Source organism: Zootoca vivipara, chromosome 15, assembly GCF_963506605.1.
Source record: "Zootoca vivipara chromosome 15, rZooViv1.1, whole genome shotgun sequence".
Lineage (NCBI taxonomy): Eukaryota > Metazoa > Chordata > Lepidosauria > Squamata > Lacertidae > Zootoca > Zootoca vivipara.
The window spans coordinates 12,495,651-12,521,574 of NC_083290.1; the positions used below are offsets into that span (position 1 = coordinate 12,495,651).

Genomic DNA, 25,924 nt, shown 5'->3' on the forward strand with positions numbered 1-25,924 from the left:
CGAGAGCTCTTGCGCTCAGATCCTGCTTCTGAGTTTCCCACAGGGATCTAGTTGGTTGCTGCGAGAACAGGATGCTGGGCTCTTTATTTCTTCCTATTGTGGCCTTTCCACATGTACCCCTAGGCAGCTAGCTAGCAGTCTGAATACTGGGAAATGGGAGAGACCGCCCTCTCAACTCCATGGGAGTTCTTGCTGATATGATGAGCAATGGTTCCCCCAGAAAGGCCACATTATCTGGGGGAAAGGGTCCCCAGCTGGGATTAAGGCCGGCCCTACCGTTGTCCAGGCCACTGCAGATAACAGATTGGAATGAAAAGACAGAGCTGTTGAGAAAGAGAAAGAACTGCAGCCTTGCCTTACAAGCTTAGATGGCTTTAAAAGAGGCTTTGAGAAGTCCATGGAGGAGAGATCTACTAGCCTTGCCATGCTAAAAAGCAGTGTACCTCCCAATGCCAGATGTTGGTGACCTTGGACCATGGAAGAGGGTTGTTAGCCTCATGTCCTGTTTGTGGACTTCCTTGTTGGCCACGGTAGGTGGACCTGGTCTGATCTAGCAGGGCTTTCATGACTTGATTTGTAGTCTATGGTTACTATAATAGGAGCAGAGGGGGAAACGGTGCCATTTGAGTCTTCTGTCTCAACCCTGCAAATACCTCTGAGCTAGACCAGGTGGGACATATATATTTCCAAGCTCTAGGCACGGGAGGAATTTTAAAATTATATAATTTGCATGCAATCAAACAAATGAGTACAGTATATGCCATTGCATGGGAAAGAATAGTTGAATGGAGGGTGTTGTCGGACTCCAACTCCCATCATCCTTGACCATCATCTGGGCCTGATGGGAGCTGGAGTCCAACAACATCTAGAGGGCCACTTATTTTCTATCCCTGGAATGGCTGTTTGATCTGTCTGGACAGCTGTCCCTCCAAGCCAGCAGCCACTCTTGATGTAGAATAAAGTCTCTTTTATCACACCCTCCTATCTCGTTTGTGACTATCTGGCTAGCTGCAACATGGTTAGCCCTTTGTTGCTTTTCAGCATCAACGCTCACCTTTTGGAACTTATGGGGTAACAAGAGTGCCTCTGATCGTATATGGATTTTTCTTTACCGCTCACTTAGTGAGTAGCCACAGGAAAAGCGGCAACCACCAGGGGTGGAAAAGGAGCTTCCTGAAACATTTAGCGTGGGCCATTGCAGCAATATAGAAGGTAGCAGCACATGGAATGGTTTTTATTCCTTCTCCAGGAGGCTTTCGCTGGGTTTAGGATTGTATTTCTTCACAGCAGTTTATTTTGGACTCGTACAGCATCCATCAGACTTCCCCACACACACACCGTGCTGTATCATCTCCCTCCTCTGCCCAGTTTAATCCGGATTTAATGTTTTCATGGAAAATCCTATAAATTTAAACACACACATGGAGAGATTAAAAGATACCATTAATAATAAACTGTCACAGGGAGACACACACACACACACACACACACACACACAGAGCAGGCCCCTGTAAGAGGCTGCGATTTCCAAGTCGGCTCCAAGGTCCATCAGCACTTCCATATTTAGGAGTTTGGGCCGTGCCCACACTCTCGTTTACCATTTCCCATCCTGGTTTTTTAATCTGCATTCATGCGACATTGGCCAAAACGCATATGCATCCTGTACTTTGTTATGAAATATAAATTATTACTGTCTGGTGTGTTGCTTCTCCAACTATCTTGAGAGTCCTTCAGCCATTTCTAACTGTGCTTGATTATTTATTGATCATCTATTTGTTTATCTATCTATCTATCTATCTATCTACTCTTCGTCAGAAGAGGCCACGTGGTGGTTTTGCAACATGCAGTGCAACAGAAATGTTGCAGCATAAAAATCAAAACAATTCTATAAACGCAACAGGGGTCATCTAGTCCAACCCGCTGCAATGCAGGAACCGCAGCTAAAGAATCCCTGACAGATGGACATCCAACCTCTTGTTAAACACAACAAAGGAGAGTCTGCCACTTTCTGAGGTCTTCCGTTCCACTGTTGAGCAGCTCTTGGTGTCAGAACGTTCCTCCTAATGTTTAGTTGGAATCTTATTTCTCAACATTCGAATCCATTGGTTTGGGTGTGTACCGATTACCGAACAAGCAAATCTGACACCCGTGAAGCTGTGCTGATGTGAACAACTGGGGGGTGAGGGGAGCTGTGAAGCACACCGGGCTGCGGAGTGGGGGACAAATGGACGGACGGACACACAACTTCCCTGGTCCCTAAGGTGGACACACCTTTCAGCTTCACTTGGATTCAGTTTAGGTTGATAAAGACTACTTGGCAGAAAACAGTCCTCTGTTTGAAGGACTGTAGCCTATGGTCCAACGCTAGTTTAAGGACAAAGATCAGTTGTGAGAAATGCCTGGGTAGCTCAGTTGGTTAGAGTGTGGTACTGATAATGCCAAGGTGGCAGGTTTGATCCCCATATGGGACAGCTGCATATTCCTGCATTGCAGGGGGTTGGACTAGATGAGCCTCAGGGTCCCTTGCAACTCTACAATTGTATGATTCTATGATTCATAAGAAGGGAGGGCAGGAGAGCCTTGGAACTGAGAGTCAACAGTGAGGACCAGGTCAGCAGGCAAACAGCTGATCTGCTCCAAAGTGAATGTACTTGGGTATTAATTTACTGTATTATGATTTTGCATAGGGCTTCAATTTCCATCCCCACCCCTTGATGTCGAAAGCACTTGGCAAAATTGAAACTCACATAACATTAGAAGGGGGGTCTTTAAAAAAAAAAGACAAAAATAAATAGCAGCCAGCCCAGCTGAAAGCTTTTTTAAAAAGGACTGCTGCCTTCAACAAACGATTCATCTGGTTTTTGAAGCCTCCCACATTTAAATAAAATTTTTCCATTTAAAGCGAGGGAGCGCGCGCGTGTGTGGGGCAGGAGCTTGCGCTTCCTCCTCTGTCCACGAGGGGGAGGTAAATACATCTTGGGAAAGGGGATACTGTACTGTAAGCCCGGCAGGGTGCGTTTCCTCCCCCTGGCCGCCAGAGGGAGGAGCCATAGGTACGAAAGCGGTCGCCCTTCTCGCCGAACGGACTGGGGAGCGTGTAAAAATCACCCGGAACCGGAAGCGTGACTTGAACCCGGAAGCGGTTTTCCTTGTTGCGCCGGGAGCCGAAACAAGCGATCTGTGAGCGATGAACGCGCCTCCGGCCTTCGAGTCCTTCCTGCTTTTCGAAGGAGAAAAGAAGTGAGTGAGGGGAGGAAAGCAAAAATGGCTTGGGCAGCGGTGAGGCCTGTGACCATCTTGGGGTCGGGGGTGGAAATGAAGGGGGTCCACATATCAGAATCCCGCTTCGCTAAGTTTCTAGCTTGTGTGGAAGTCGATATTATTTATTTATCTATTTTTGCAGTTTTCACTTTTTCTTCCAAGGAGCTCAAGGTGGCGTACATAGCCCCCCCCCTTCCCACTTAGTCCCCACAACAACCCTGGGAGATAGGTTAGGCTGAGAGGCCGTGACCTTCCCAAGAGTCAACCAGTGGGCTTCAGGACTTGCACAGTTAAGGGGCCTGATGAAATTGGGCTTTCGGCAAAGCTGATGCAACGAGCCTTGCCTCCTATCAAGGAAAGTCTTGTATCAGCTGGCATTGAAATTAGCCTTGCATTTTCAAAACAGTTTTAAAAAGTCTCTTCCCTGCTCCACCTTTTCCTTCCAGGATTACAATAAATAAGGATACCAAAGTGCCGAATGCCTGCCTGTTTACCATCAACAAGGAAGATCACACGCTGGGGAATATCATTAAGTCGTGAGTAACAAAGACTTGTTTTACAGCAAGGTTTGGGTGGGGTTGTTTGAAAGCAGCACCTGTCTCAAACTGGGATGATGGTCAAGGACAGGCATAAGCAAACTCCGGCCCTCCAGGAGTTCCCATCATCCCTAGCTAACAGGACCAGTGCTCAGAGATGATGGGAATTGTAGTACCAAACATCTGGAGGGCCGGAGTTTGCCTATGCCTGGTCAAGGAGACAATGAGGTTGTTGAGGTTGTTGCTTTTCCGTACACCTAGTAGGCTCTGGGTGTTCTTCCCCAGATAATAATAATAATAATAATAATAATAATAATAATAATAATAATTTATTTATACCCCGCCCATCTGGCTGGGTTTCCCCAGCCACTCTGGGCGGCTTCCAACAGAAATATTAAAATACAATAATTTATTAAACATTAAAAGCTTCCCCAAACAGGGCTGCCTTGAGATGCCTTCTAAAGGTCTGGTAATTGTTGTTCTCTTTGACCTCTGGTGGGAGGGCATTCCACAGGGTGGGTGCCACTACCGAGAAGGCCCTCTTCCTGGTTCCCTGTAATTTGGCTTCTCGCAGCAAGGGAACTGCCAGAAGGCCTTCGGCACTGGACCTCAGTGTCCGGGCAGAACGATGGAGGTGGAGATGCTCCTTCAGGTATACTGGACTGAGGCCGTTTAGGGCTTTAAAAGTCAGCACCAACACTTTGAATTGTGCTTGGAAACGTACTGGGAGCCAATGTAGGTCTTTCAAGACCAGTGTTATGTGGTCTCGGCAGCTGCTCCCAGTCACCAGTCTAGCTGCCGCATTCTGGATTAATTGTAGTTTCCGGGTCACCTTCAAAGGTAGCCCAACATAGAGCACATTGCAATAGTCCAAGCGAGAGATAACTAGAGCATGCACCACTCTGGTGAGACAGTCCGTGGACAGGTAGGGTCTCAGCCTGCATACCAGATGGAGCTGATAAACAGCTGCCCTGGACACAGAATTAACCTGCGCCTCCCAGGCTTCACCCCTGGTCCTTCAGGGGCACAGTCACCTCATTCAGGACCAGGGAGTCCCCCACACCTGCTGGCCTCCTGTCCCCCACAAACAATACTTCTGTCTTGTCAGGATTGAACCCCAATCTGTTAGCCGCCATCCAACCTCCAACCGCCTCCAGACACTCACACAGGACCTTCACTGCCTTCACTGGTTCTGATTTGAAAGAGAGGTAGAGCTGGGTATCATCCGCATACTGATGAACAGCCAGCCCAAACCCCCTGATGATCTCTCCCATTGGCTGCATGTAGATGTTAAAAAGCATGGGGGAGATGACAGAATCCTGAGGCACCCCACGGAGCCCAGGGGTCTGAGCACTCCTCCCCCACCACCACTTTCTGAACACGGACCAGGAGGAAGCAGCGGAACCACTGTATGACAGTGCCCCCAGCTCCCAACCCCTCTAGACGGTCCAGAAGGATATTATGGTCAATGGTGTCAAAAGCCACTGAGAGATCCAGCAGAACTAGGAAACAGCTCTCACCTTTGTCCCTAGCCCTCTGGAGATCATCGACCAGTGCGACCAAGGCACTTTCAGTCCCATGATGAGGCCTGAATCCCGAATGGAAGGGATCCAAATGGTCCGCTTCTTCCAGGCGTGCCTGGAGTTGTTCAGCAACCACTCGCTCAATCACCTTGACCAAGAATGGAAGATTTGAGACTGGGCGATGGTTGGCCATATTGGCCATATCTAAAGATGGTTTTTTAAGAAGCGGTTTAATAACCACCTCTTTCAGCGGGTGTGGGGAGGCTCCCTCACAGAGAAGCATTCACCACCCCGCAAAGCCCTTCCCGGCTAGCTTTTATAAGCCAGGATGGGCAAGTATCAAGGAGACAGGTGGTTGGTTTCACTCGTCCAAGCAGCCGGTCCACATCCTTGGAGGTAACAGATTGAAATTGATCCCACACAATTTGACTAGACAGGACTCTAGCACTCCCTCATCCCGGCCGTGCTCCCATGGTGGAGTCTACCTCTTCCCGAATCTGAGTGACTTTATCTGCACTGCTGGGCCCCAATGGAGCAGGTGGTTTCGCTAAATTGCGAACCACCTGAAAGAGTCTCCTGCTGCTGTTTTCTGCAGATGCAATAGAGGCGGTGAAGAAAGTCTCCTTTGCCGTCGCTACCGCCACTTGGTAGGCTCGACACTGAGCTCTAACCTTCGGTACACCAGAAGGAATCCTGCCCAACTTCCAGAACATGCACTCAGAGAACTGGGTCTTCCCAATAGGACGCCTAGTGCAAACTAGTGACTTCCTAAAAATCACTGCAACCCCCCCTCCCTGCCCACAAGGTCTGGGTTGCGGTGTGTAAGAGCAGCAGCTAAAACAGGCCCACCTGCTTCATCCAACCAAGTCTCTGTTACACATGCCAGGTCAAGTCCTCCATCCACAATCAAGTCATGGATGGCAGTGGTCTTATGAATCATTGACCTGGCATTGCACAGCAGCACCTTCAGGTCGTGTGGGTATCCCTTGCTGATTCCAGTATCCATCTGGTCAGGACCAGACCCCAAGGCAGGGATAGTCCTCAGACAACGACTAAACCTGCCTCCTCGGTAATGACATGGTCTGGTCTTAGCATAACTCCTCCTCCTACCCATGATCACTGAGATCGGTTGTCCCAGTGCATCCCCCCCCCCCCTGTGGAACCTGCCCCAGCCATTTTGTTGACTGGGACCCACTCCCAGGCAGCCCTGACCCCTCCCCTTAAGAACAAAATAAAACCTATATAAGCACACACAAAAAACACAGTAAAACAATAAAAACCAAACACAATAAAAATTACAAATGTGCCAAAATTAAACAAATTCCCAAACCCAACTAAACATCCTTCCCACCCACCCCACCACAAAGTATTTAAAAATGTAAAAAAAGAATTTTTTAAAAAATAATAATTTAAAAACATTTTAAAAAGAACTCTGCTGCAGCAGTCCTTTTGAGGCCCTGGGCCAGATGGTGATAGGCAAGGGGCAGGACCTGCAGGCACTCAGGCAGGGGAGTCCTCCTGGACAGCACATATGGGAGCCCTTGGTATGTAAATTGATACAAATATGCCTATGAAAAAGGGAGTTTGTTGGACACTGTCAAGCGTTTTTGACTGGCTAAATTACTGAAAGCAAGGATGTTACATAGGCTGCTGGGAAAGTAAAATGTGGCATTTTCATTAGAAGTTTTAGTAGTAATGTTCTGCCACTTCCTTCCAGCCCCAAGGAAAGAAGTCAAGCTTCCTCTGGAGACCTCAGTTCCTTGGATCTTATGCCCAAAGTAGAGAGTAGCACCAGATATAGTGAACCTGTGGTCTTTAAATGTTGTTGGATTGCAACTCCCATCATCATGGACCCTTGACTATGCTGGCTAGGGCTGATGGGAATTGACGTCTGAAGAGCGATCTCTGCAGTAGACTCTGCTCGTAATTGACATTTAAGATCATAAGATCCTGCATAAGATCCTGGCATTTAGAATTACTAAAGAGCCTGCTTAAGCCAATCTAGTTTAATATCCTGTTGAACCTCCCTGGTTCATTCCACAAACGGAACCATTGCAGAAAAGGCCCAATTATCCACTGAGGCCCTTCTTCGTGTGCCCCTTCACAAGAGGTCTGGAGAGCAGCAACATGAGAATGTTTGGCCCGATATCCAATGCCCTTTTAAATGTGTTGTGGGAGGGCGATTATTAGTTCGTTTTTGTTCATATTTTTATTATCTACTAGCGGGACCAGGCCACATGTTGCTGTGGCCCATTCAGGGCCCCCGTACCCCAGTGGAGGACGGTAAGATACCCTTCCCTCTGTTGTCCCCGGGGAGTGTTGGCCCCTCACCCCTGTATCTCCATACCTTGGCCCCCACCCTTGGAAAAGGAACTGTCAGCTTCTGGGTTCTATTTCCCAGCATGCACTTTTGTCTGAGTGGTGAGTTCTGGAACACGGGGTTTTGGGGTTTTTACCTGGCACAGGTGTGACATCTGTCTTAGCAAACTTCATAAGATCCTTCGCATATTCGCATGTGATGTGTCAGAATTTCAACGCAATCGGTCAAGTGGTTTCGGTGAAAAGTGGAGACACACCCACATGGCCAGTTTACATTTATATATATATATATATTGTGGTTTTTTTACATTCTAATTTTATGTTGTGAACCGCCCTGAGATCTACTGATGAAAAGCGGTGTACAAATTTAATTATTAATAATAATAATAATAATAATAATAATAATAGTGCTGCCAGTATAGAAGTCTGATCTGTGTTTTGCACAGTAGCCACCAGATATTTCAAGATAGCTTTCACATCTCCACTTGATCTTTCCCTCTGCAGGCTACACGTTCTCATCTTTTAACCATGCTTTATAGGCCTTCTCGGGCTCCATCTGCCTGCACCTTTGAGGACGCTCATCTGAGCTGCACGCGGTATGGAGGCTTGCTCAGCTGTAAAGCTGGGTGATGTATCTCAGCTGCTTCTTCCTCCCCTAAGGTGACGAGGAAGGAACAGCCAAGATGCATTTCAGACATTGTGGTATATCAGTCTATCACAGTATTTAGCTGCTGGTATATCATGAAGTTGAAAACCAGTTATCACCCAGCCCCCGTTTCCAGGCTTTTAACCATCTTAGCTGCCTTCCTCTGGCCTAAGGTAGCTGGTCCTTGGTCTGATCTAGCAAGGCAGACCACACTTTTCACAGTATACTCTCTTGTGTGTCCCTTTTCTTCCTCCCCTCTCCAGGCAGTTATTGAAAGACCCTCAGGTGCTGTTTGCAGGGTACAAGGTCCCTCATCCATTAGAGCATAAGATCATCATTCGTGTCCAGACCACCCCTGATTACAGTCCCCAAGAAGCCTTCACCAACGCCATCACAGATCTCATCAGCGAGCTCTCCCTCCTTGAGGAGAGGTTCCGGGTAAGTTGGCACATTTGAAGTTGCCTTGGCATTGCTTTTATGGCGATGACCTGTCAGTGGGAGGTGTCTCCTCTGTGCCTCAAGATATATAGCTGTGAACTGGGTAAGAAGCTGTGCTTGGGTGGTGACTGCTTGGCATGCCGCCAGATGGGTCAATCCACCATCACCCAGGTGAAGCAGGGGCATTATCTGTCCTTTCAGACCCCAGGGATAGGAGATGTTTTGAGAGCCATCCAGGGTGGACTGACCCAGGAGTTCACACATTGTTTAAAGGCAAAAATGAGCCATTTTCTCTTGATAGGGAGACACATTCAACTAGGGGTAGCTCCCCCTAGAAAGGGGGGTCTTGTGGGAGCATCCCTAATTAGACCTCTGCTGGCTCCTCACTTTTCAACGTGGGGCAGGCGTGTGGCACTTGAAGCACCAATGAGATATTGGGAGACTCCGGGCCATTTCCTTAGGACTCCTTTCTCTCAAAAATGCTGAGACTTTATCCTTCTTCCTTTCTTAAATTCAGTACTGTACACTTTTTCACAGACCTTAAGAGCTCCCCTCCACCTGTTATTTCTGTCCTCATCCCTGCTACATGTTTGAATGGGTGTGACCCAAAATGGAATCCACCAATTCAGAAAAAACAAATCTGCAGGGATGAGCTAGTCCCTGGGCAGCAGTAGCATTCATAAGGAGTGAATTTCATCTGATTCAGTTTGCCATGGAGGATGAGAGAAACCATCTCTGCAACACAAAGGTTTGGGGCTCTGTGTGGTTCTGTTTTCCTTTGGTAATTCTGCTGTGGCTAAGGATGGGATACAACCCATATGAAGTCCAGGCTCTTTTGTCTTCTGTAGTAAGGACAGGTGATTAACTGCAGTAAAGGAAGGTGTCTTAAACTGGCTTTATGTAACCCCTACTTTCTGTTTGAGCCTTAATTGAAATTGTTTTTTCCCTTTTTTTCCTGCTCTACCACAAAATAGTTGATTTCTGTGAGAAACTGAGACTTCTTGTCTGCCTCTCTTTCAGGTTGCTATCAAAGACAAACAAGAAGGAATTGAATAAGTACATGACATTTTTGCCTATCTGTTGTAAATGCATAATTTCGTTTTTTCCTTATATAGCAGGCTAATAGCAAGTGTTTAATAATGCCTATACATTGCTTTGCATCCTCCAAGAAATGTGTGTACATGTGTAGAAGTTGGACATGAGATCCCATTGATTTATTTTATTTTTTCACTAATAAATTATACTTAAGTTTTTCATCCAAGTTGCTTTCTTTGAAAAGATTGGTAAAGACCTGAAGGAGACAAAGCTAATATCATTTGTGTGCCATGTTTTGAGAGCGTGAGGGGAAAAGGTTCTGCTCTAAGGTTAAGGACCTGAACCCTACCTGCAAAGAGACTACTGGAAGGCGAGAAGTACAAAACTTCGTTAAATTCTAAATAATCAAACCACTACTTAAAACACACCATCTACTCACACATATTTAACATTTTCCCAATTTTGAGGGGTGTTTGATATATGCAGGATATTTGTGCTCAGCAAAGTGGTCTCTGTCAACTCTCCTGCCTGCCATAATTTTTAAAAAAAATTTAGCTAGCTTTTATCAAGTTTTATTAAATACTGTCTTTCTATAAAACAAATACACTTTAAAACACCAATAAAAGTAAAAGTCACAGTTAAAAGATGTGGTTATTGGCCAGCACAAGCTTCCAGCCAACCTTTCAGTTGATTTTCCTTGCATTAATTCACATGAAGTTTAAATCCCCACCCCCACCCCAACCTTGGTTATTTCCAGAACGGTCACAAATACTGCACTACTGAAATGTGGGCGAAAAATGTGGCTCCTCTTGTGGGGCCACGCCTGAACAGCTAGGCTTTCTTCCATATTGCGGCAATGTTTACGTCGGTGAGAGCAACCAGGTAAGTGAAGGTAGGGTCCGTGACTACATTGTTCACCAGGACATCTGTCAGCAGCTCACCATTTGCTTTCAATTCTGGCCACTTCAGGACCTAAGCAGAAAAGATTGAGAGGGAAGAGCTTACTGTCTCACTTTATATACAATTCAACCTTGTTGCAGTACACTTTCTTCTAGAATGCAGTATAAAAACATTTTTATTAAATATTCTAAACCATTTTTCATCCTACACAAAATTCTAGAGTTAAGAAAACTCAAATGTGATTTACTATATCTTTTAAAATGTCTTTAACCTCTAAATAGCCAGTAACACATTTGAAATCAAATATATATTTTTAACCTGCTGTTCCATAATTGAACATCAGGAGACAAACCCCAGAAAGATAAATTGCCCCTGTACCTGTGAAGGCCCTATTCTCTTAACGGACGACTCTTCCTTTGTGGCACTCAGAGTGGACAAGTGGTTGCTGAGGTCATACATCCAGACACTTCCTTTCTCATCACCACAGAACACGTACTCTTCTGCTGCAGGAGCAAAAGGGTCCAAATCAAATCATTCAAAGACGCATAACTGCACATGTAAGGTGGAAAAGTCAAAGCAGGCCAGATCTTGCCCAGCTATGTCCCACTGGACACCCATTGAAGCACAAACTCAGGCTAGAGGGTTTTGGGGGGGGGGAGGCTGCTGTGGTTTGCCAGAGTTTGTTTTCCCTGACTGGCAACTAGGGGAAGAATTATAAGGCCTGCGTCCAAGACTTAAAGATGCTGTTTGTGTACTGCCCAACACACTCTCTGACTAATGTATTTTTGACTGTGGTGTTAAAGGAATCCCAGATGATAATTATAGACTTCAACATTGCTGCTGTTGGACCAGCTCAGGATTTCCTGGCTCCTACAACCACCACAGGGCTGTCTCAGGTTGCCATCAGCCCAATGCCGAGAGCAGGACAGGGCTTATCTGGTGCTGTCGTGCTTTTTGAGATGGAAGCCAGGTGGCCAGCATGTCATACTTCATGAAATACAATGCCTGAGAGACACGAGAGGGCAAAGCCTGCCACCCAGCACCTCTAGATGCTCAGAGCTGCCGGGGAGCTAAGTGGCAGAAGGCACCAGCAGGGCAGGTGAAAAGGGCAGGGTCAGCAGTATGGGAGACACTTACTCGGACACGTGCTGAGGGTGAGGTAAGGCAGATCTGTTGAGGACCACTCCAGTTCGGCCAGGATGACGGCTTGCACTGTTCTGCGACCCCCCTTCCCTTGCTTGAAAGAGCGGCTCCAGCTCCAGAGGTTTATGGACCCTGTCTTAGAACTCTTGGTAACTGCAGAGGAGAGAAAAGAAACAGGCCTTGCTAGGTAGTGTGCCTGCTGCCAGAAGACTGCATGTTCCTATGAAATTAGCTTTTATCAGTTAAGATACTAATTTTCACATAATCTGTTCTGGAAGGGCTGTAGCTCGGTGATAGTGCACTTGCTTTGTATGCAGACGGCATCTCTTCCCTGGCATCTCTAAGTAGGGCTGGGAGACACCCCATGAAATCCTGGAGAGCTGCTACTGCCAGTTACTGTAGATGGACCAGTGGTCTGACTCAGTACAAGGCAGCTTCCTATGTTCCTATAGCCTGACAGAAGGTGACGGTTAATAATGGCAACACAAAATTTCCTTTCTGGTATCGTGCCAAAGAAAGCCAAATGAATACTGCACCAGATTCAATCATACATTTTTCCCCACAGTAACTTGCAGTGCAGTTGCATACCAACATCTCTACCCAGAAGTAGGTTCCACAGAATTAAATAGGACTTACTCCACCTACGTGTGCACATTTAGGACTGGTTTCATATGACTTAAGAGAGGAGCTTGCCATACACGGAGTGCAGAATACTTGCTGTTCTATAAGAATCACCAAGGAGGGGGAGCTATGTGGAAGACTTGGGGGCTTTCAATAAAGGATAACAGGTTCACAAAGCATAAACCCTGGAATGAGGAACGAAAGAGATGTCCCATTCTCTGTAGAGAAGTCTTCAAAGTGCAACATTCTCTTTATCTCTTATGACTTGGCAAGCATGGAAATCGGAGGGGGTCAGTGCTGTACCCTGGCATGGAAGGTCATCAGCTTTGAACAAATAGTTTGTAAACTTTTCTAACCCATCTTCTCTGGCCTTTAGTCTACTTTTATCCCTTTCTCTAAAAGTGTGCATTAGCCCAAAGGGATTTTTGCCAATTTGTTTACTTATTGCCAATTTACTTATTGCCAATTTGTCTTGAATTTTTTTTAAAAAAACCTGTTTTATTAAAGATGTTTCTAAGTGCAAAAGAAGAAAGAAAGCTGGGGAAGTACGCCAAAGGCTTGTATCGTGTGTGACTAAAACATCTCAACAAAAATTATCCCACTTCACACAACACTATGCAAGACCCTGCCTAAGTGTGAACGAGGGAGTGTGCGAGTAGATGGAGAAATTTAAGAGCGGTTTCTACGGTAGATTGAAGGTATTCCTCCCAGACACCCAGAAAAAAAGGATGCAGGCTTCAGGTGAAAAGATAGGCCTTTATTGAAATACAAATGTGCATTGGGCAACCTCAAAAATAAAGAGGCTGCGAAGAATCACATCCACAGCAATCTTTCAGGTTATACACATGATTTCAGTTCACCAATCAAAGGATCACAGCAATCTTAGCAGTTGCAACCCAATGTTATCATCACTCAAAATCACTTAACCCTTCAGATCAGCTCTCATCATAATATCAAGTGATTACATATGATCATTTAAAAATGTCTCTTATAATCAAGACTCACTAATTTTTCTATGCATTAAATGCCTCCCAATATGCTTTATCATCTTTCTACAAAACAATTCAAGATTGATGGGCACGATAGATTTTAACAGCTTATTCTTTTCAGTATTCCGGAAAGGACATTCACTACATACAGTACCTAAAAGCAACTGGTTCTGTACTGTAAAAAGTAGGCAGGCACAGCCTTTCTTCAGTTTAGCTAGGCTCAAAAGAAAATGGAATCATCAAAATGATACAGTTCTTTGAAAGTATTATGTTCTCCATCATAATCAAAATAAAAATTGCAGCTGCTTTCCTTCCCCCTCTGGCCTTGCTGCTGCTGCACTATCCAAAACTAAGCCACAGTTTGACTTACTGTTACATGGTTTGCTTCCTCCAGGCAAACAAAAATAATGAGCCAAGAACAAACCTTGGCTACAGTTCATAGTTTGTATGGACAGAGACAAACAACAAGTCTGGGTTCAAACATGTGGCTTAGTTCAAGGTTGTGCAGCAGCTGGCAAAGCAGCCACAATTTTTCCTCTTGAGTACCCACACACTTGCTCATTCACACATAGCCAGGTTTGGCTTAGTGTTACATGTGAACCAGGCCACTGAAACGATGTCACCTTACGCATGCAATCACAGGAGGTGCTAAACTATCTGAATGCAAATTTCTTACCCACAATGTCTTCATTCAAAAAGGCCAGGCCATCCACTCGATGGGAAGCTGTTTCATTCCCCTCATCATCTGGGAACTGGAATTCTACTTCATAAGGTCTGGAACATTGGGAAGAGCAAGATCGCATTTATTTTTTTTAAGTATTGTGCAACACTATTGTGCAAGCACCATAACTATACAATTAAAGAGTAACATATGTCTTCAGTTTTCAGCATAAATAAAAGTAAGTTTGTGGTTCTTATAGCAGAGGAGCAAGTTTTGAAAAACTATAGCAATTATATTGCAAGCATCTATGGGGGTGTGACCTCAGAATGCCAGAACATGTGCTTTGCATGCAGAACAACCCTGATGCCATACATGGTACAGTCAAACCTCAGTTTAGGCCTACCTCGGCGAGCGACCGCCACAGACCTGGAAGTGTTTACATCCAGGTTCCGCGGCGTGTGCGTGTGCAGAAGCGTGCCTTCGGTGAGCGACCGCCTCTGCAGAACGGATTGCGGTCGCAAACCGAGGTACCACTGTATTGCTATTTTTAAGGATGAGGTAGGTAGGCAGATGATGGAAAAGCCATCTGTCTTAGACCCTGGAAAGTACAACCTGTCAGAATAGCCCAGTCCTAAAGCAACGTGGACAAACAGGCATCTTTCTATGTTTTGATGAACTTACGGTCTCTAGTTGGATCTAATACTAGGAGACCTTGGTTCAAAATCCCTCATCAGTCATCAATCTCAGTGCTCAATGTAATGACAGGGCAGAGAAAAAGGTGTGAATCGTTAGAAGTTATAGAAGAAATCAATAATTATTTACAGTACTTTCTCCGGTTTCTAAGGAACAAATTGGAACTCCTAGCCTGGAGGATACATGTTACCTGTTCTTTATTTTCTCTCACTATATAGGTATAATTATGCAAGTGTGCCACCCCTATTTTCTGATTGGGTGCAGTTAAGTAAGTTGCCTGTTATGGAATTATGCCAGTGCTATACTCAATTTTCTAGATTATCACTATCTATTGAAGATGTCATGAGAATCAACTGAGGCCCTAGAGAACCCCTGCCCAGCAAGGAAAGCTAAACAGAATATATAATTGTCAGAGGGCCTGGTATGGCTACTCTAGAGTAACGACTCCAGCATGGTCTTTTAAGGTTTTTATTAAGTGCTGATTATTTACAGTGTTCAGAGCAGTAAAAATGCATCCTTAAGGTGAGGTGTCTGAACTCCCGAATGGCGATTGGCGCGTTTTCTTCCAGCACCACAGCTTTGGCAGACCCAACCTCTTCCCCCTACGTTTGCGTCGCAATTCGGGAGTTGGGGGAATTGGCCTCCCCCCTGTGCGTCCTACTTCCTGTCCCACCTGCGGCCTGGGCTCCACAACCTTGCCTGAGCCTCGGACACCACTTCCTGACTCTCCGCTGGAGGCAGAGCTCTCCTTACTCTCTCCCGCGCTTGGGGATGGGCTGGAACTTAAGATGGGAGGGACTTCCCTGTATCCCTCGTCCCTCACATCCATCCCCCTCCCAGGCTCCTCTCCCCCCCTTCCTAGTGGCTCTCCGCTTGCTGGGGACGAGTGAAACCCCAAGAAGTCTGTGGCATCCGAGCCTGTGGGTGTAAAAATTTCCCCCCAATCCTGCGATCTTTCTCCTTCCCCCTGAGAAGACGGGAATCCCAAGAAGTCAGTGGCGTCAGAGCTGGTGGGAGTAAAAATGTTCTGCCAGTCCTCTCCTGCCTCTGACGTCGTTGACCTCGGTGAAACCCACACCTCTTCTTCCGTGTCCTCAAATTCCGCTTCCCATCTCCATGGAGAGCTGCTGCCTGCTATCCCTTCCTCCTGCCCCTCCCCCTCTCCCTCCCTTTCCATGTGCCAGGGCTTGGGCCTGTGGGGGAACAGGGCGTGGAACTCTTCCACTAAAAATTCCTCAGGTACTTCTGTGGCCGGTATCCACTCATTGTGGGACGGCGGAGTGTCCTCCCATGCTATCAGGTACTCCAGTCCTCTCACCCCTCTCCTTGAGTCTAAAATCTCAGTTGCCTCATTGAGCTGTCGGGCGTCTCCCGTCTCCCCCCCTCCCTCTGGAGGCTGATCGCTGTCCCTGAACCTGGTACTTTCCCTGTACGGCGACAGCAGCGATCTATGAAACACTGGGTGCACTCTCATGTCCTCCGGCAGTGCTAGCCTGAAGGCTACCGGGTTGACCTGTTGCGTGACCGTGAAGGGGCCCAGCCTCCTGGGTGCTAACTTCTTGCATCGCCCCCTGGTGGGAAGACCTTCCGAGGATAACCAAACCTTGTCCCCCACCCTGATGACCTCTCCCGGTCGCCTGTGGCGATCTGCCCCCTTCTTGTACGCTTCCTTGGCCCTCTCCAAGTGTTCTCTGAGCTGCTGGTGCACCGTCTCCAGGTCCTCTGCCCAATCCTCTGCCTGTGGGCCCTCTTCCTCCTCCTCCCCCTCCCTCTCCGGGAAAGATCTGAGGTCGCGCCCGTAGTTGGCCTTAAAGGGCGACACCCCTGTGGAGACGTGCACCGCATTGTTGTAGGCAAATTCTGCCAGTGGCAGGCGATCCACCCAGTCCGTTTGCCTCTGGCTGACGTAACATCTCAGGTACTGCTGCAGAATGGCGTTGACCCGCTCCGCCTGTCCATTGGTTTGCGGGTGCCTAGCCGTCGACAAGCTGACCTCCACCTGCAGGAGGTTCATGAGCCGCCTCCAGAACCTGGAAACAAATTGGCGGCCACGATCCGAAATAACCCTTAAAGGCAATCCATGCAGTCTGAATACGTGGTCAACAAACAGTTTGGCCGTCTCTTCTGCCGAGACCGCCCTGGCACACGGTATAAAATGGCACATTTTGGACATGAGGTCCACCACCACCAACACTGCGGTCTTGCCCCTGGACGACGGCAGGTCTGTGATGAAGTCCATGGACACTACTTCCCACGGCCTGTGCGGTGTGGCTAAGGGCTCCAGCAAACCAGCTGGTGGCGCTCTGACCACCTTTGCTCGCTGGCAGGTGTCACATCCCCTTACATAATCCCGAACATCCTCCCGCACCCCTGGCCACCAGAAGTGTCTCATGACTAGGTGAGTGGTTTTGTCCCTTCCAAAATGACCCGCCGTTGGGTTGTCGTGCATCTGCTTGAGGGCCTTACCTCTCAGCTGTTTGGTTGGCAGGTACAGGGCTCCCTTGTAAAAAAGCAAACCCCTCCTTTCCTCAAAGTCTTTGGCCTGCTCCCCCCCCCCTCTCAGTTCTCTGAAGATGCGGGTGGCAAATTCATCAGCTGCTGTCAGTGCTGTGAGTTCTGCCTCGCTCACCACTGTTGCTCCGCAGGACCATGCTGATGGGGGGAAAATATGCCTGGGTGCCGGTGGCAACTCCTCCTCCATGTACTCTGGCTTGCGGGAGAGGGCATCCGCCCTGACATTCTGCTCTCCCGGGATGTAGTGGATGGAGAAGTTGAAGTTCGAGAAGAACTCTGCCCACCGTATCTGCCGCTGGTTGAGCACCCTGGCAGTTCTCCAGAACTCCAGGTTCTTGTGGTCTGTGCACACCTGGATGGGGTGCTTGGCGCCCACCAGGAAGTGTCGCCAGTGCTGGAACGCAGCGTGGGTCGCGAGAAGTTCCCTGTCAAACACTGTGTAGTTGCGTTCCGGCTGGGTCAGCTTCCTGGAGAAGAAGGCACAGGGTCTCCACTCTCTGTTGGCGTCCAGTTGCAACAGAATCGCTCCCAGAGCCTTGTCCGAAGCATCTGTCTCCAGGCGTAGGGGCGCATCCTGCACCACGTGGAACAGGTGCTGGTCTGAAGCGAATACCCTCTTGAGGCTTTCGAACGCTGCTTGCGCCTCTGGTGTCCACCGGAACTTCTGCTTGCCTCTCAGGCAGTCGGTGATAGGAGCCGTGACGCGAGAGAAGTTCTTGATGAACTTCCTGTAGAAGTTCGCGAAGCCTAGTAGGCGTTGGGCATCTTTGCGCGTCCTGGGGCTGTGCCAGTCCAGGATGGCCTGCACCTTGTCCTTGTCCATCGCCAGCCCCTTGTCTGACAGCTTGTAGCCTAGGAAGTCCACTTCTTTGGTGTGAAACTTGCACTTCTCCAGCTTCACATACAGGTGGTTGTCCTTCAGGCGCTGCAACACCTCCCTGACATCCTTCACATGCTGCACTGGGTCATTGGAGTAGATAAGGATGTCATCCAGAAAGACCAAGCAGTTCTTGAAGAGGAGGGACCCCAGGACGTGGTGCATGAAGGCCTGGAAGCATGCTGAGCCCCCTTGCAACCCGAAGGGCATCACCAGATATTCAAAAGAGCCCAGAGGCGTGAACATCGTGGTTTTCCATTCATCACCCTCCCGGATCCTAATCAAGTTGTACGCCCCTCTTAGGTCGAGCTTGGTGAAGATCTTGCCCCTGCGTGCCGCTGTCAGGAGATCATCCACTCTGGGCATGGGGAAAGCCATTGGCTCTGTCACCGAATTCAGCCGTCTAAAATCCACCACCAGACGGCGCTGTTGCGTGTCTTTCTTGTCCACCCAGAAGACCGGGCTGCCCCCTGCTGCCTTGCTTTCTCTGATGAACCCCCGCTTGAGGTTCTTGTCGATGAAAGCGCGCAGATCCTCCAGTTCCTGATCTGACATGGCGTACAGCTTGGCTGGGGGTATAGTTGCCCCTGGCACCAGGTTGATCTGGCAGTCAAAAGGCCTGTGTGGGGGTAGGTGGTCGGACTCCGCTTCGCTGAAGACCTCCTGCAGGTCCCAGTACGGCTTGGGTATTGCCTCACCCCCCTTGACGTGCATGGTGGCCACCGTGGCTATCGGAGGCCCCTCCCCTGGTTGGTGCTGCATGCAATGTTCCAGACAAAAGTCCGATCCAAAAGTGATGCATCTCTGGTGCCAACTTATGGAGGGGTCGTGGCGCGTCAGCCAGCTCATGCCCAAGACGATGGGGGGGTCTGAGATGGTTGTGACGTTGAAAGCCAGTGTCTCTGAGTGCCTTCCCACCGTCATTCTCATGGGGGGGGTTTGATGCGTGATGGCCCCTCCCAGCAGCTCTCTGCCGTCAATGGTGGCCACGTGCAGGGGAAAATCCAGCTGCAGAAGTTGGATCTGGTGCTCTTCCGCAAAGTTTCTCGAGAAGAAGTTGGCTGAGGCACCACTGTCAATTAAGGCGAGGACTGTCAGGGGATAGCCATTTGGGAGCGTGAGCGTGACTTCTAGAACCACTCCTGCTCTGGGAGGGGTGGGCTGGCTGTGCTCCTCTCTGTGCGGGTGGGCGGGCGGGGGCTGTTGTCTGCTGACTGTGCCTGGCCGCTCCCCCTTGTCTCCTGCAGCCAGGCTGTCTCGTTTCCCTGCTGTGGTGCTGCGTCAGCTGGGGAAGGTACAACCGTTCCCGCCTTTCCTTGCCACTCTCTGCGATGAGGGCAGTCTCTGACGCGATGCCTGGGGGAGTTGCAGAGAAAGCAATTCCCGCCTCTTCCCTCCTTGCGTCTTGGCGCCGCCGGGGTTTGAAAAGCCCGCGCGCGCGCTCCTCCGATCTCCATCGGTTCCGGCTCTGGGCTTGGCCTGGGCGGGTGTGGGGGCGGGCCCTGGGGTGGGGTTTGGTGATGTGGTCTGTCCTGGGAGCGTGGGAACCAAGGTTTTGCTGCGCGCGTCGCTTGTTTGTCATTCCATCTGGATTCCTGTCTCACCCCCACCGCTAGCGCCGCTTTGCTTAACTCATCCATAGTTCGCGGTTTGGGACCTCTTGCCAGCTCATCCTTAACGTCTGCGTGCAAACCCATGTAGAAGGCTGATTTCACTGGCTCACTTTGCAGATCCCATCCCAGTTTGTGCACCAGCATGGTGAATCTCGCCCAGTAGTCCCTAACTGTCGATTTTCCTTGTGTTAAGTTATGAAGCTCCTCTTTAGTGGCCTCCATTTCACTGTCACTAGCGTACATTATTTTTAAAGCTTCTAGAAATAATTTTGCGTTCTTCATGCAAGGATTTTTTTGCGCGATGAGCGGTCTTACCCATTCTCGGGCGGCCCCCGTCAAATGCTCTATGATAAAGGAGACTCTGTGCGCGTCATCTGGGAATTCTGCTGCATGCAATTCCAGCGCATAATTTATTTCTGTCTCGAATCCTAGGTACTCCCTAGGGTCGCCGCTAAACTTGGTGACTAGGCTCTGTCCCCTTCTCACTTGGACTAGCTGCGGCTGGGGCACCCCCCCACCTCTAGCGGCTTTCTCCTCTTCCAACTTCTTCTGTAGGTCCAAAACCATCACCCTTAGCTGTTTCTCAGTCTCCTCTTTTGTCCTCACCTGGTCCACCAGCTTGTTCAGCTCCTCCTGCGCCCCTCGCGCTTCCTCCTGAGCGGCATGCAATTGCTGCTGTGCGTGCGCTGTGAGGTTCTGCAGCTCCTGCTTCGCTGCTTCGGCCTCCAGCCTCCAATGCTCAGCCTCTTGAGCGCTCATCGCTGCACTCCAAAGTAGCCAAAAAAAAGATTCGGGAGTTGCTGTCAGAGGGCCTGGTATGGCTACTCTAGAGTAACGACTCCAGCATGGTCTTTTAAGGTTTTTATTAAGTGCTGATTATTTACAGTGTTCAGAGCAGTAAAAATGCATCCTTAAGGTGAGGTGTCTGAACTCCCGAATGGCGATTGGCGCGTTTTCTTCCAGCACCACAGCTTTGGCAGACCCAACCTCTTCCCCCTACGTTTGCGTCGCAATTCGGGAGTTGGGGGAATTGGCCTCCCCCCTGTGCGTCCTACTTCCTGTCCCACCTGCGGCCTGGGCTCCACAACCTTGCCTGAGCCTCGGACACCACTTCCTGACTCTCCGCTGGAGGCAGAGCTCTCCTTACTCTCTCCTGCGCTTGGGGATGGGCTGGAACTTAAGATGGGAGGGACTTCCCTGTATCCCTCGTCCCTCACAATAATCTTCATAAAATTATCATAATTGGTCCAGCAGTATGAAATGTGCTTACAGTACATGGTATATTTACCACTCTCCTCCACCTTCTCTGCCCTGGTAACACCATGCATGATTTACTCACCTGTTTTTCTGTTGCTTTTCATCCAGTCTAATGTCCCATGCAAAGCAACCTTGCTCACAGCCAGCCACCAAGTATCGGTCTGGGCACGAGGGCACGAGGGCGATGCGCAGGGGTGTGGCAATGGTCTCTAGCACCATCAGATGTCTGGCAAATGAAGCACATTTTAGTTCCCACCTTCCATTCACAGTTCACCACTTTTTGCTAACTATGATTATGGTGTCATTACCTTTCTTTGAAATTATAATCAGAATCTGGAACTCCAATGTCCCACATGCATATTTTCTTGTCATAGGATGCAGCTAGGAGAAAGAAGAGAGAATATGCATCCTGGTGAGGATAGAGGCAGTCTTCAAAATAATCAACTACCCAAAACATGACCTTCATCCCAAAGGAACCCAGGGTAACAATGTGAATACAACCACACTGAGCAGAGGAATGAAAGTCCTGGGAGGGGTATGGACCCAAGGTGGCTTTGAGGCAGAAGGAGGGAGAAAGAAAAAACACATCAGTGGTTAAAAATTAGAATATTGCTGACTTCCCCTCTTAGAGTTAAGAAATTAAGAAATGTAACATCCTGCATCTTAAAAGTGTATATCATAAACAGGGCATGAGAAGGCATATTAAGCCTTGCTGAAGTTAGTGCCTACAGGAAGTTTCATATGGAAGTTTCCCTTTTCCTTTTGCATTGGACTTCCAACAAGAGAAGGTAGACATCACCTTTTACTATTCACATGGATCGGACTTCCTGCACTGTGCCCACTCCAACCCTCATCTGGTGACAGTGCTTCAGCTGGGCAGCAAAAGAGTTTCCATCCCACTGCAAGTAATTGACTTAAACAGCCATTCAAGATTGCAAATGTAGATGGTGCAGAGATAAATGATTACCGCATGTTCAGCACCTGCTAATTGCATGTCTAATTGAATTCAAATTAATTAGATCAAGCAGACACCTATGGAATCTGCATAATTTTATCAGCCATAGGTGAACTTGAAAGATACTGCTTTCATGCCTGCAAAATTCTGGCTTTAGATTTGTAATAAATTAACGGTCCTACCTATGGAACAGATAAAGACAGCATTATTTTGCATTGCCTCAGGGAAAAAAGACTTTTTGGCAAGGGCTGACTGAGTGAACCTAGAGGGAGACTTACTGAAAAGATGCGTCTCAGAAGTTGGACTGAAGCAGGCAGTAGCAATGGGTTTCTTGTGCGCCTTGATCTCTCCATAGCAGTAATCAGCGGTCACATGAATTAACTTCACAATTCCTCGTCTCCCAGCAGCAGCCAGAACATTGTGCTTTTTCTTTCGCCCATCACTAGTGACCATAGTCAGAGTTGTCCATGCAACAGTGAAAAACTCCTGGAGGGGGGAAATGTATCATCAGTAAAGCAAGCTGTGAGGCAGAGGCAGTACAAAAGGTGTATAAACACTTTGGTCCCACACAGTCACATACACACAAAATGTCCTACTTTAGGTACAAATTTGCTCAAAGCTCCTCTTTGCCTTTGCAATGAAAAGTAGGGTATAACATTTTATTTATTTTTAATAAATCTTGATTGTCATTTTATTATGAGAGGAGAAGCACAAGTTACATAGAGACTTTTCACACAAAAAGGGGCAACAATGAAACAAAGTAAATCAGGAAAGGGGGAGGGGAAAACTAGGACATAGCAAAAATATGCAAAGCAATACATAGCTATCATAAATAGAACGCACAGGGAGAGGAATAAGAAAGTTAATCTTCTACAAAGCCTGTCCACACAGGAACCTGGGAAATTGGAGGTTTGGTGGGTTTTGCTCAGTTCGGAAAGGCCTAGCAAACCAGCAACCTGGAAAACCAGTTCAGCAACAAAGAAAAAAAGGCTAGACCCTATCTCTTAGTCAGGGGAGACCTTTTATAGCTATTGAGCAGAGCAAAAGGGCAGTTAGCCCTGCAGATGTGGGGGAGTTTATCATCAATCCACAACTGCCAACTCTATTCTTCAAAAACTGATAGATAGATAAAAGACCATCCATCTAACTACTGTACAAAGCTGTAATACTCCCCTTTCTAGGCATCAGAGCGTATCTATTTGTGCTTGGCAAGCCTTATTTAACAAACTAAAGTCACAGCTGTGGTTCCATCACCAGAGATCCCTGAACCACAAAAATAAGGATGCTGAGCAGATGAGAAACAAAAAGGAGAGAAGCGGCCCTAAACCACGGTTTGCTTGTGCATTTGGAAGGCCAAACCTGGTTTTGTTCACAGTTTGGTGCTGTGACTGAATGTTGTCAGTGAAAGAAAAATTAAACAACAGTAAGAAAGAGATTGCAGCATCTCATAATTTTAAGAAATGAGTCTTGGAATTGGTGCTGCTGCTGCTACAGCAAAAGCTAATGCATGCTAAAACATCTAATTATATATTTAGTAGCATTGCAGAATTCTCAACTTCCATTCCCACCCCTTGTTATAGAAGTCCTTCTGGTCACATAGATGAAAATGAGTTGGCAAGACATTCTTGTTTCCCTACCTCCCCAGTCACTTTGTACTTTTTCAAGACAATGCCTGTCTCACAGTCCACTAAACAGACAGAGTCTCCACCGCAGGTAGCTGCTGTTCTGGATGAACTCACCACAGGATCTGAAAAAAAGAAAGAAAAGGGAATTGTAAGCCCCGTGTTCCCATTTGACCTGACATTTAGCTCCTGGGGGTGTGGGGAAGCTGTGGGAATACTTTTTGTGTGAGTATAGCCCCTTATACAGTACTTCTAATGTGCCAAGTGCTGTACTATCTCTGCTTTGATCTCACTGACAGCCAATTACAAATGGGCAACTGAGGCCAATGGTAACTATACGCCATCTACTGTGGACCAGTGTCCACACTTACATACCAACTTAAAACTTCTCAGGGAAAGCACCATCTTCTATTTATATAAAGCATAGCATCATTTTCCTTGGCCAATGATTTTAGGCGCTCTACATAACTAGAAACTTAAAACACTATCTAGAACAATACAGCAAAATCTCAGCGCTTTTTTCAGACAAAACTGTCCTGCTCCCTGGAGGACAGCGCCTACACTCACTTATCCCTAATGCACAGATCTTCCTCCCTGAGCATGTCGGAGGTGCCAGCTTTCTCCTTTCCTTCAAGTCCTTCATCAAAACTCATACTGGCCTTGATTTCACTCCTTATTCCACAAGGCAACCAAGCTTTAACCATGTGTTAACTGATTTTGTGGCATGTCCTCTGAACACCCTTTCAGAGGTTTGTTTTTTCTGCACCCCTGAAGCAAGGCACGGCTTTCATTGTTTCACTCTGACACCGTACAAGGCAGATGTTTTATGTTGTAAGCTGCCCCGAGAGCTCCATATTACAGGATGGCTAACTTATTAAGTAAGAAATAGATCTTACCCTCTTAAGGCGCCTTCAAGCAATGTGTACACAATGTGAAAATGGCGAAGTGACTTTAGCAAATCAAATAGCAGTGTGTAAACTGGGCCTTAAGAAATTACAAGGCTAGATCTAACCAATAAATTATCCCTCTTAAAATGCAATCGCATTGTGAACAGCAGCTTCTGCCTATATCAAATTGGTATAACTAGCCTGCACACTTGAAATAGAAATACACGATCCGCTGGAATGATAAAATGAGTAAAACATGAGGACAGGGCCTGCTAAAAGAATCAGAACCAGAGAGGGGGAACTTCTGTCATTAGCGATGGGGGCGCATCTCTCACCATTACAATACAAATCACAATACACTGTGGGAGTCTCCTATAGACCACCAAGCCAGACTAAAGACTTGCGTGATGCTTTCGTAGAACATTTACCAAACATTCAAAAAGGAAAGACATAATAGTCATGGGAATATTCCTCAATTGCCTTGCTGACAATTTCAACTATCTTGGACCTGATCCTGATCCTTACTAACAGGGGGAAAACTGGTGAATGAGGTAGAAAGTAGTGGGAACCTTGGGAGGAAGTGTTCATGGCCTCTTGGGATTCATTATACAGAAAATTGAGTGTAGTCAGGCATGCACTTTGAACTTTAAGAAAGCCATTTTCAAAAGGCTTAAGAACTACTAGGTGCAGACTCTCCTTCATTGGAAGTTCTTAGATAGAGGTTGGGTGGCCATGTGTCAGCAATTCTTTAGCTGTGATTCCTATATTGGAGTGGGCTGGGGCTAGATGATCTCAGGGGTCCTTTCCAACTCTACAACCCTATGAAATCCTTGAAACTATTAACACAATTCCTTCTCTGGTATTTTAATTCCTTCTCTCATATTTAAGCCATGCTTACCTTTCCTCGTCCCACAATCCAGTGGTGGCTCAAAGACACAGGCCCATAACTGGGTCTTAAAGTCATCCCTGTTGTTGCCTTTACTGTGACACTGTAGAAAATGGACAGGCTCCAGGCTGATTGTCTCCTATAAGAAAGCAGGCCACTGTAAACATAAGCTCAATGTCAATGGCACAAAAGGCATAGCCTTCGTTTTACAAAGGAGAGAACTTGAATTTTCTGAGCAGAAATTGAATGTTGTGGTCAGGCACAGAGACCCACATTCAAAACCCCATTTTGTGTTGAAGCTCTTTGTGGGTGGTCCTAGGACAAGGAACAAGAACAGTTTCTTCTCTAGAGCGATTTTGGCCTTAAATGGAAAGCCTGGACGTTGAAGTCATATTAGTTTACTTGTTATTTTGTATTATATTTACTGTTTTAAATTAGGTTTTTGTAATTTTGGATTATGCGGAATGCTTTATCGGAGTGGATGTAGCAACCAAGTAATTTCGTTGTTCCCGCAAGAGGACAATGACAATAAAGATATCTTATCTATC

General features: G+C 47.4%; 2 protein-coding genes across 4 annotated transcripts in view; one reads left to right on the plus strand and one right to left on the minus strand.

The window, feature by feature from the left end:
* Nucleotides 1–2,821: 2,821 nt before the first annotated feature.
* POLR2J (RNA polymerase II subunit J) lies at nt 2,822–9,979 on the plus strand. Its single transcript, XM_035139123.2, has 4 exons — nt 2,822–3,240; nt 3,708–3,797; nt 8,549–8,723; nt 9,744–9,979. Exons 1-4 carry the CDS (start codon nt 3,188–3,190, stop codon nt 9,777–9,779), a joined length of 354 nt encoding a protein of 117 aa, XP_034995014.1. The 5' UTR covers nt 2,822–3,187; the 3' UTR covers nt 9,780–9,979.
* Nucleotides 9,980–10,314: 335 nt separating this feature from the next.
* LRWD1 (leucine rich repeats and WD repeat domain containing 1) overlaps nt 10,315–25,924 on the minus strand; it is a 33,018-nt gene continuing 17,408 nt past the window's right edge. For 2 of the 3 annotated variants that reach the window (XM_035139119.2, XM_035139117.2), the window contains exons 8-16: nt 25,389–25,515; nt 23,619–23,728; nt 22,260–22,467; nt 21,335–21,407; nt 21,109–21,252; nt 14,088–14,185; nt 11,796–11,954; nt 11,037–11,161; nt 10,315–10,730 (exon numbers count right to left, since the gene is read on the minus strand). In XM_035139119.2, coding sequence (XP_034995010.2) covers nt 10,590–10,730; nt 11,037–11,161; nt 11,796–11,954; nt 14,088–14,185; nt 21,109–21,252; nt 21,335–21,407; nt 22,260–22,467; nt 23,619–23,728; nt 25,389–25,515 — 1,185 coding nt within the window. In that variant the 3' untranslated portion in view covers nt 10,315–10,589. The remainder of the gene's footprint in view (nt 10,731–11,036; nt 11,162–11,795; nt 11,955–14,087; nt 14,186–21,108; nt 21,253–21,334; nt 21,408–22,259; nt 22,468–23,618; nt 23,729–25,388; nt 25,516–25,924) is intronic. The other variant, XM_035139118.2, reaches the window with a different exon arrangement.

What these genes read in the sequence shown, in the direction of transcription:
- POLR2J (XM_035139123.2), top strand. Translation starts at nt 3,188, where the DNA reads ATGAACGCGCCTCCGGCCTTCGAGTCCTTCCTGCTTTTCGAAGGAGAA. An exon ending in CTGGGGAATATCATTAAGTC is followed by an intron (nt 3,798 to 8,548) that starts GTGAGTAACAAA and finishes TCCCCTCTCCAG; the next exon opens with GCAGTTATTGAAAGACCCTC. An exon ending in TCCTTGAGGAGAGGTTCCGG is followed by an intron (nt 8,724 to 9,743) that starts GTAAGTTGGCAC and finishes CCTCTCTTTCAG; the next exon opens with GTTGCTATCAAAGACAAACA.